This window comes from Nicotiana attenuata, unplaced genomic scaffold (assembly GCF_001879085.1).
Source record: "Nicotiana attenuata strain UT unplaced genomic scaffold, NIATTr2, whole genome shotgun sequence".
NCBI lineage: Eukaryota > Viridiplantae > Streptophyta > Magnoliopsida > Solanales > Solanaceae > Nicotiana > Nicotiana attenuata.
Window position 1 is genome coordinate 15,651 of NW_017675393.1, and position 11,381 is coordinate 27,031.

General features: G+C 36.6%; 1 protein-coding gene across 1 annotated transcript; it reads left to right on the forward strand.

Annotated features, from left to right (window-relative positions):
• Window positions 1-3,759: 3,759 nt before the first annotated feature.
• Window positions 3,760-9,114, forward strand: LOC109220024 (protein NRT1/ PTR FAMILY 6.3-like). The gene is made up of 5 exons (XM_019384483.1): window positions 3,760-4,120; window positions 4,727-4,904; window positions 5,075-5,114; window positions 5,906-6,477; window positions 7,855-9,114. The coding sequence occupies exons 1-5, from the start codon at window positions 4,003-4,005 to the stop codon at window positions 8,729-8,731; spliced, it is 1,785 nt and encodes a 594-aa protein (XP_019240028.1). The 5' UTR covers window positions 3,760-4,002; the 3' UTR covers window positions 8,732-9,114.
• Window positions 9,115-11,381: the final 2,267 nt, after the last annotated feature.

Below are 11,381 nucleotides of genomic sequence, written 5' to 3' on the forward strand. Positions count from 1 at the left end.
ATCCGTGGGTGATTTGGTGTTTTAATGTTATTTGGAGTGTTCCGAAGGTTTTGGTAAGTTTGAATGGTGATAAGTGACTTGTTGGTATTTTTGGTTGAGGACCCGAGGGCCTCGGGATGAATTTGGATGGTTAACGGATGAGTAGAAATTTAGTTGGTGCAGCTGAAGTTGTTGCTTCTGTTATTTCCGCACCTGCGGATTGGGGACCACAGGTGCGAGGTCGCAAATGCGGTGAGGAAACCGCAGATGAGGACTTTGAGGTCCAAGAGGAGAAACCGCAGATGCGGTGTGTTGGACCCATCTGCGTACCCGCATGTGCGGTTCCTGGGGCGCAAAAGCGGTCCTGGGTGTTTAAGTGAAAACTGTAGGTGCGGTTGATTGGACTGCAGATGCGGTTGCGCAGGAGCGGTAGAAGGACCGCAGATGCGGAAATGCTGGACAGAATGTATATAAAGGTTCCTTCGCGATTTTTTGCCCATTCTTCACCATTGTTGGGCGGGTTTTGAGCTTTGGGTAGTGCTTTTCAAGAGGAATCGAGGGTTATCAGTTGGGTAAGTTTCTTGGGCTTTATTACTTGTGTTTATGATTCCTACTGTTTAATTAGGAAATTAGTGGGAATTTGGGGTGAAATTGAAGGGATTACGGCTTGGAATTAGTGAGTTTAAATTGAGGATTTGAGGGACCATTTGAGGTTGGATTTTGATGATTTTGGTATGTATAGACTCGGGAGTGAAAGAAGTTTCTAGTTTTGTAATTTTTGTCAGATTCCAAGACGTAGTCCCGGGGCCGGGTTTGGATGAATTTCGGGATTTTTGTATAATTTGATGATTTTTTGTATGGATTTGGTTCATTGGCCTTTAATGATTGCATTGTATTGCTTTTGGTTAGACTCGGGACGTTTGGAGGCCGATTCTAGAGGCAAGGGCGTCGCGGAGTAGGGATTTGACCGGTTCGAGGTAAGTAATGATTGTAAATCTTGTCCTGAGGGTATGAAGCCCCGGATTACACATCGTTTCACTATTTTGAGGTGACGCACATGCTAGATGACGAGCGTGTGGGCGTGCACCGTTGGGGATGGTGACTTGGTCCGTCCTATAGCAACTATTAAGTTGCGTATTTGACTGGAAACTTGAAACTTATGTGTTTTAGAAAGAATTTCTATAATTTGGGCTGAATGCCATATTTGGACTCTGCCAAGCTGTTTGGACACTTGGGGGCGTTTTCTTATTATTTCCTCACTGTTTTGATTTAAGATCTGTACTCACTCATGGTATATTTTACTGATTTTATAACTCAATTTTTATTACTCCGTTTTAGTGCATAAAATGATATTTTGGGCTAAGCACCCTATTTTACTGATAGCCCGAGTGGCTTGAGAGGTTTCTGACTGAGTGAGGCCGATGGCCTGTGTTGTAAGGATATTATGGAAGCGAGTTGCACGCCGCAACATGTTATTACTGATTTGTGATTTTGAGAGGCCGAGGGCCTGACTTATTATGCCACGAGGTGGCTTGTTATAGCGCTTGGGCTGTAGGAGCCCCTCCGGAGTTTGCACACCCCTAGTGAGCGCGGGTACCCTGAGTGAGTGATATGATGTAATGCCCGAGGGGCTGTTCTTGATTCATGTTGTGTCTGAGGGGCTGTTTACGAGTGATTGTGAGGTTGCTCGAGGGGCTGATTCTGAGTGATGTTATGCCCGAGGGGCGGTTTATGATCCTGTTGCCCGAGGGGCTGTTTATGAACTATATTTTGCCCGAGGGGCCGTTATGATTTTCATCACTTTATTTACCTTTATTACTTACTGAGTTGACGTACTCACATTACTCCCTACACCTTGTGTGCAGATCTAGGGGTCGCTGCACGTGCTAGCGAGCGTTGATCTTCATCCGCCGCGGATATTTCGGAGTTGGCAAGGTAGCTGCATGGCTTCTCCCTCCTATATCCCTATAGTTATTAGTAGTTGATTTTCAGACTATTTTAGTCTTGTCATATTTCGCCGCAGTTGTAGTATTTGTTCATGACTTAGTGACACCCGAGGTCGGGCTTTTATTTCCGCAATTTGGTTTTGAATTTATCCCTTTTACGGTAATTTCAGTATAAAAAAGGTTGTTATTTAAACTTTAAATGAAATATTGAATTACTTTGAAAATGTGTCGGCTGGCCTAATTTCATGATAGGCGCCATCACGATCGGGTTGGTTTTGGGGTCGTGACATTTAAATTTCTGATAAGATGATCACATACTTTTAAAATTTATAGAATTTGTAAATACCGAAAAGAATGCAACATGTATAACGTGCTATTATTCATATGTTAGTGTATTTTAACCCTTTATAAATGTCAAAGCGCCATTTGTTTGGGAAAAAAAAAAGAGTTGGATTAGGTTGGAATTTGGAAATTCTACAGAAATTAAGAAAAACAAGGTTCAGTGTATTATATTTGGTTTAAATGATTACTTTCTAGAAAAAGCGGCTAGAGATATGAATTTCACCAGTTGAAGCTACTCTCGTTCTCTAAACATGGCTTATGTTTAGTCTGCCTGGACGGGCAACTCCATATCCAGGGCTCGAACCCGAAATCCTGGATAAGGATGAAAGAGTACTTACAATTCCACTTCAATTCTTGTTGGTACCATTTACTAGATTCTCGACGCCATTCAAAATGATTTTTGTCCGTCGCAAAAAGGCTAGTCAGAAAAAACGTTCGATAAATTTGGTCAAAAAGTCAAAAAATTAAAATTTAAACTACTATTTATTTCTTTTTAAATAGCTCACTTAATTAATATTTTCTTGATTAAATCAATAAGGAACTATGAATATAATGCTTAGAACGTTTTGTTTATGTATTGGCCATGCAATTAATTCTACACAACAACTTTAGCCTTTAGGCCATTTAATCGCTAAGCAACAAATAATCATATAGTTGCAAATTTCCTGGGGCCAGAAAAGTTACTATTCTGTATACAAATGTAAAGGAAATTATATTGCATGTTCTGTTGTTGATACCCATCACCCATTATTGATGGCTACATTAACTCTCAAGATTCCGATAAGTCTACAAAATCTTGTGATATGCATGGTTGCAACAATGAGTCTTCTTAGGCCTTAGGCTCGAGTCCCGGGCATAGAAAAATTTTGATATGGAACGCGTCCCTCTTTTATGGGCGTGAATCTAAATTAGGCGATTCCCCGTGACGAATATCGTGGTGAAAAATATATTTTTTTCCACTAGCTTGGTTGATTACGAGCAATAGATAACATATACTACTATCAGAGTAGGCTACCTACATCAGACCCCCTTAGAGTGCGATCCTTCCCCGAATCTTGAGTGAACGCGGAATGCTTTATGCACCGCACTACCATTATTTAGATAATAGATACACTTGTGACTTTTATTTATCATTGGTCTTTATTTAGGTACAACTTTTATTATCATTTAGAATACCAAATCAATAATAATAATTATCATTGCAGCTCAATCCCAAGTAAATTTGAGTCGGCTATATGAATCTTCACTCATCATGTCACTTTGGTTAGATTTATCACAGTCAATAGTATACAACAAAAAAAAAAGGTAATCCAACGATTATTAAATTAAAATGGTAAAACAATACTTAGGGTCTGCCAAATTAACTTTTACAAGGTAATTAGAGTAAGGATTCATGTGCATAAAGAAGAATAGAAGTTAGTCAAATTACAGTCAATCATTTCCTGTAGCATTTGATGCTGGGACAACTTCTCATCCAACAAAAAAAAGCGAAAAAGGAAAGACTATCCTGGGGAGTTGCTACTGCCATTGAAAGTGGACCATGTGGAATAAAATATTTTTGTGTATTAAAAAATGGTTAAAAATGCAATTGAGTTGCCTCTAGGCCATGGCTATAAAAGGGTAATGGAATCAATTGAATCTGCAATCTTCTTCTAGTTTTTCCATATTAACCTTTTTTTCTCATTGCTTATTGGGTCCAATTTTGTGGGCAAAAGTGCAAGAAAAAGTTGCTAAAATGGCACTTCCTGAGACACAGCAAGATTCAAAAGCTTTACCAGATGCTTGGGATTACAAAGGAAGACCAGCTCTTAGATCCTCCTCTGGTGGCTGGGCTAGTGGTGCAATGATTTTAGGTGTGACTCTCTCTCTCTCTCTTTCTCCCTTTCTCCCTCTCTCTCAAATTAAACCGTCACGTTAAATGGCGGGATTAGACAAGGTAGGAGTCCATGTCAAACCCCCGCCATCTCAAGGTGGCTTTAACAAGAAAAAATGGCGAGATTAGACGGGAAGAGATAGTCTTGTGAGTAAGTATTATATCGTTTCTGGTAGAATCAGAGAACAACCCAATATTGCGATATTGATTGAGCAGGGAGTGCTAGTCTAACTGCCTATATACGGGTAATAGATCGAGGATTTTCATGTCCTGAAAATAAGAAAGTAGTTTGTCTACCATACTGAACGCTTCTGCCATATTGAATGCTTCGTTGAATGTGATGATACGCGTTCTATATAAGGAGTTGATTTGCATCTTTACCTGGCAGTTAGACGTGTATATACCTTTGTTAGACCTCGACCCGCCTACTCGGGTCTAGTATGAATATATTGAAAGAAGTGCTCTAAGTGTGTATAGGGTTTTGTTTGCTCACAAAACTTTGCCTTCTCTTCTTTTTTAAACTTTCTATTCTTTGATATTTTTTTCTTTGATTTTCCTATAATGTTCTTGGTTTTTTTTATTATAGGTGTTGAAGCTGTGGAGAGGCTAACAACACTAGGGATTGCTGTAAACTTGGTGACATATTTGACTGGAACTATGCATTTAGGGAATGCTTCTTCAGCCAACAACGTTACCAATTTTCTTGGAACTTCTTTCATGCTCACTTTACTTGGTGGTTTTGTCGCCGACACTTTCCTCGGAAGGTTCGTGTATTATACTCTTTCTGTCTCAATTCATATAATACAGTTCAGATTTTGAGAGTCAAACTTCTTAAGTTTGACTGACAATTCGGACATGCATACTTTAAATGCTGGAACTTCATTTGGATTTTTTTTTTTGTTAACATATTTTCTATTTATCTTAATTTTTGCAGGTATCTTACAATTGGTATCTTTGCCACTGTTCAAGCAATGGTAAGTGTCAATTTTTGTTAATTCTTTTCCTTATATAAGTGAGATTGAAATTGATGCATGTACTTTTTTAAAGAATCTGTGATGAGGAGATTCGAAATATTCAAGGAAGACTATATAGCATAAATTAAATGTAAGAGTCAAGAGGGAGATGAAGTTGATCTAATCACATTCAAAAATCAGTCATATTATAATTGATGTGAAGAGGAAATTCGGGAAATGGAAAATGAGAAAACTTAAATAAAACTAAGGACCCTTGATCTAATTAATTTGTTGTGAAGAGGAAAATCGAACAAGGAAGAAGAAGACTAATGATGATTGTACAAAGAGGAAAGAGGAGGAAGAAACATGTATTCTTTACACTAGTTGCAGTTCTCATACATATAAAAAAAATTAAAAAATTAATCTTTATATTTTCAGTATATATAATTTAGTTTCAAGAAATAATAATATTTATTAAAAAGATTTAACTTTAATATCAAGAAAATTTTGAATTAATTTCTTGTCGTAGCCAATGGCAGAAACAAGATTTCACTAGGATTCAAAAAAATTTAAAAAGTAAACACGTGAAGAAGCTAAGGAGAATATTCGACATCTAATACAGGTACATAAAAAAATTAACCTTATTTATATATATCATAATTTTCGGATGAAGGGGGTTCAGCGCTCCGCTTCTGCTCGTAGGTTACCTATCTTATTACCTAGGTTACTGATTTCACTTATTATGAACAGTTAGTATAGAAGTTTTTTTGCAACTCTAACCAAATTTAATTTCCATTTGTTATGATGAATAGGGTGTTACAATCTTGACCATATCCACTATTATCCCAAGCCTACGACCACCAAAATGTGAACAAGTTGGTAGCTCATCATGCATCCCCGCAAATAGCAAACAACTCATGGTCCTATACATTGCCCTATACATGACGGCGCTCGGCACTGGCGGCCTAAAATCGAGCGTCTCCGGCTTTGGCACCGACCAATTCGATGATTCCGACAAAAAAGAAAAGGGACAAATGATAAAATTCTTCGATTGGTTCTTTTTCTTTATTAATGTTGGCTCGCTCGGTGCAGTTACAGTATTGGTGTATATTCAAGATAATTTGGGAAGAGAGTGGGGTTATGGAATATGTGCATGTGCTATTGTTATTGCACTTGTTGTGTTCTTATTTGGGACAAGGAAATATAGGTTCAAGAAACTTATGGGCAGTCCATTGACACAAATTGCTTCAGTTATTGTGGCTGCTTGGAAAAAAAGGCATTTAGAATTGCCTTCAGATTCTTCACTTCTCTTTGAAATTGATGATATTTTTGTTGAAGGAAATAAAAAAAGGAAGCAAATGTTGCCTCATAGCAAGGAGTACCGGTGAGTTTTAATTTGTCTCATCAAAATGCCTGAATTTACTTTCATTTTTTTTATACTTTTTTCAGATAATCAAAATAATATATACTTAAGCTCTCTCCATGTGACCTATAAATCACGGGTTCGAGCCCTGGAGACAGCCACTAATGCTTGAATTAGAATATGTTATCTACATCACACCTCTTGGGTACGACCCTTCCCCGTACCCTATGTGAACGTGGGGTGGATGCCTTGTGCCCCGGCTTCCCTTTTGCTCTTAAATTATACATACTGATAGTGTATAGTTTTTTTACAGTATTAATATAATTTAACATATGATAGAAGGTTAGTTAATAACTATTTTTTTTTTGCAAGTCATGAATGATTGAGTCCTAATTCTAGATATTAGACAAATAGACATTACCCTAGTTGAATCTTGTACAGTAAAGATTCTCTTTTTTTTTTTTTTTATCTTCTTTTTGTAAAAAGAAGATTCCCTTTTGAATTATGAAAAATTTGGACGAAGGAAAAGCATTGATAGGTTTCCATGAGACTAATATAAGCCACTAATGAGAGAGTTTTCTACGTGCGACTAATATTATTTGAAGTATTGACTTGATCATTTGCATTATTTACAATTTTAAATAATAATTCAAAGTAGGTGATAGTTATTAAAAAAAAAAAAAAAGCAAAAGAGAAGTTGGTGCCAAACTATGAACTTATCCCCATATATAGTTGGCCAGTTTTTTGATGGCTAACTATCAACCAATTTTTAAATATCTAAATTATTTCCATTTTGAAATGGACAGCCTATAAAGTATTATATGAGATACTTTGTTATTTGACTAACTATTGAATGTATGGGGGTGGGGGTGGGGGTCCCCCTACAATCGGAGTAGACAAACGAATAACTTAAAAGATAATTATATGTAATTGTGCATACCAAGTGAAACTATTTGCTTAGAAAATAATTCAACGTGCTTAAACATTCTTTACTGTGTCAGCGACTTGGCATGAATACAAGTTAAATTTTTTTTTTTTAGTCATTCGTTCGATATTCTTGGCCCTTTTTGTGTTCAAGAACATAATGAAGTTTGCAACATTCCCCACATAAATATTTTTAAAAATAAACAAAATAGCAATGAATTAAAGGACTATTGCATGTAGGTTCGATGGTAATTTCAAAACCCTTAGGGGTCGTTTGGTTGAGAAATAAGCTATCCAGGATTAATTATCCCGGAGTTAATATCTCCACCCCCCATAGGGATAAAATACCACTATAGTCTCGTGATTAATTATCTCTTATTTCTCGTACCAAACGAGCCGTTTGAACATCAAATATTGGTTCCGCCAATATACGTAGGTCATAGTTTTGACCATGTGTTTGTCTTATTTTTGCAGATTCTTGGACAAGGCAGCAATTAAGGAAGATCATGACCTTGAATCTAATGGCACTAACGTTGTAATTAACAAGTGGAAATTAGCAACGTTAACCGATGTTGAAGAAGTAAAATTATTAATCAGAATGTTACCAACTTGGGCCACAACTATTATGTTCTGGACTGTCTATGCACAAATGACAACATTTTCAGTGTCACAAGCTACAACAATGGATCGTCACATTGCAACCTTTGAAATTCCACCTGCTTCACTCACAGTATTTTTCGTCGGAAGTATACTCTTGACCGTAATTTTCTACGATAGGATTATCGTTCCAATTTGTCGTCGTTTCATGAATAAACCTCATGGACTTACCCCATTACAAAGAATTTTCACAGGGTTAGTTCTTTCAATTTTGGCCATGATAGCCGCTGCCCTAACCGAGGTTAAGAGGCTAAAAGTGGCACATTTGCATGGATTGACCAATGATGCAAATGCTACAATTCCATTGACTGTATTTTGGCTAGTTCCGCAATTCTTGCTAGTGGGAGCAGGTGAAGCATTTACATATATTGGCCAACTTGATTTTTTCTTAAGAGAATGTCCTAAAGGGATGAAGACAATGAGTACAGGGCTATTTTTGAGTACACTTGCATTGGGATTTTTCTTTAGTTCTATTTTGGTTACAATTGTGCATATTGTGACTGGGACAAAAAATCCATGGCTAGCTGATAATTTGAACCAAGGGAGGTTATATGATTTCTATTGGCTTTTGGCTATATTGAGTGTGTTGAATTTGATGTTTTTCTTGTACTTCTCAAGAAAATATGTGTACAAGGAGAAGAGACTTGCTGAAATGGGGATTGAATTGGAAGATGATGGACCAGTTTGCCATTGAAAAGTCATAAACCACTCCATCATCAACAATAGAGGGTCTATCGGACAACATATATCCCCTCTATCTTCGACCGCACTGGATATGCTATATATTGTTACTCCATCATCAACAAAAAATAAATAAAAAATGAGTTTTCTCTTTTTTTTTTCTTTGGCTTTAACTTTTGGCTTCTTTGATTGAGCTTGTAAAAACTCTTTATTGGAAGAGTTTTGTAACATAACCTTGTTTTTAATTATATGTACAGAGAATGGGACAGAGCTAAGGTAATGAAAAGTTGTAAAGCTCTTTTCATTCTTCCTTTCCTTTTTACTCTATACCATAATAATGTAATGTATTGCAATGCAACACAAGGGTTTCATGACTTCTGAAACCTTTTTATTTTGCTTTAATTTCTATCTGACTCATTTCTCTTTTCCCCTTAAATTCAATTAGTTCCATGTTACACAAATTGTTTTTTTATCCTTCGATTATCCTTTCAACAGAATAGGCAAAAAAAAAAAAAAAAAAAAAAAAAAAAAACGATTGAATTTTCTTTTAATTGTTAAAACCCTAGATGTGAGCAATGACATGTTTATATATTGGCTTTAAATATGTCATGTCTATTCCTATAAGGAAATGTTACTAAGGTAAAAGGGTATCACCAGAGACGTAGCCGATATTTTAACCTTATGGGTTCTGAATTTTAGAACGATGATTTTAAGTGTTAATAATTTGGTTGTAAATTTAATATTTATACATATTCAATGAACATTTTAACACAAATATACCATTTGAACAAAAGTTACTAGGGTCATCCGAACCTGTAGTGAGGTGCCAATCTGCCCCTGGGTATTACATAAATATGCCAACATGCAAATGCAATATATTATGTTAACTAGGCAGATGCAATCAGAGGCGAATGTAGTGAACAACTAACGGGTTCAACTGAACCCATAACTTTTGACGCAATATAAAAATTTATATCTAAAAATTCATTAAAATTGCAAAAATAGTGGATATGAACCTGCGATAACCCGATAGGACATCTTATGATTTAAAACTAAATTATATGTTCCGAGGCCTTTAAAACCTTATTTTATCCCTCCTCGATTTGCGTGTGCAGTCCGGGCGTGATTCCGGAAAGCTTTTGTGTTGAAAGTTAATAAAAATAGGGATTTTTGATTAAAAACTTCATTTGAGTTGACTTCGGTCAACATTTTTGGTAAATGGACCCGTATTGGTATTTTGACAGTCCCGGTGGGTCCGTATGAAAATATGGGACCTGGGCGTATGCCCGAAATCAGAATTGGAGGTCCCTAGCTCGAGTTATGAATTTTTGATGAAAATTGTAAGTTTGAAAATTTAATGGTTTTTAAGAAATTGTTAATGTTAGATCTTGTTGGTCGGAAATACGACATTTGCAGCTGTGTAAAACCTAACTTAGACGGGATTTTTCATTCATTCTTCAAATTTTCAAAACTTAAACTACAAGAGGCGATTTTTCAAAGATTTTTTCTTTCCCAAATCATAGGTAAGTGATTCACTAGTTTCTTTCAATCTTTCACTTCATTTTAAAAGATTTCAACCTAGAATCTAAGATTTTCATGATGGAATTGGAGATTTTGGGGTAAAAACTAGGGATTTCGAAATTTGGAGATTTAGACCTCAAATTGAGGTCGGATTCCAAAACCAATTGTATATCCGGGTTCGGGGTTGAATGGGTAATCGAGTTTTGGTCCAAACCCGAAGCGGGGCCGGGTGTTGACTTTTGTTGACTTTTTCAATAATGGCCTAAATTGAATTCTTATCGGTTGTGGGTGATTACTAAGAATTATTTTGAAACGTTTGGTTGGTAATTTGCTAGATATTGTTGGCTCAGAGGCGTGTTTGAAAGGCAAAGATGTGATTGAGCTTTGAGTGGTCTTTGGAGCGAGGTAAGTGTTGTGTCTAACCTTGACTTGAGGGAATCAGGAACCCTCAGACTTTGTGTTAGGTGAATTCCATGTGGGCGATGTATATGAAAGGTGACGAGTGCTTATACGCCGCCGGATTATCTGTTTTTCCCTGATTCATCGTTTTTCCTTAATTGTATTTCCTCTTATCTTAATTGTTACATGTTCTAAATGCTTTCCATGCTTAACCGCTACGTGTTAATCAATGTTTTCTTTTGTTAATCATGTTAGCTCTTTCATAGTTTTCCCTAATCCCTGCTATTTGCTTAATTTGACTTGTTTGTATCTTTTAACCGTGAATTGCTGGTTTGGTCCACTGTGTAGTATTATTTGTGTAGATTCTATATTGAACAAGGTTCCTTTTCTTGGTTCAGTTTGGTATTTATTATCGTAAAGCCCTTGTGATTTAGCGTGTTGATTTAACTGTGTACATTGACTGTTTGGTACTGATATGGTGGGATCGGGCTGCATGCCGCAGCATGTTTAATAAGGGCGGATTGATATGGTGGAATAAGTGTGAATATGTATATATGGTGGGATCGGGTTGCACGCCGCAACAGGTGGAATAAACGTGGATTGATATGGTGAAATAAGGGTGAATTACGATACTGATATTGATATATGGAGGGATCTGGTTCCGCGCTGCAACATATATATATTATTTACTGTTATTGATATTGTGTTGGTGGAATAAGGGAGGATTATGTGATGTCTGGTGG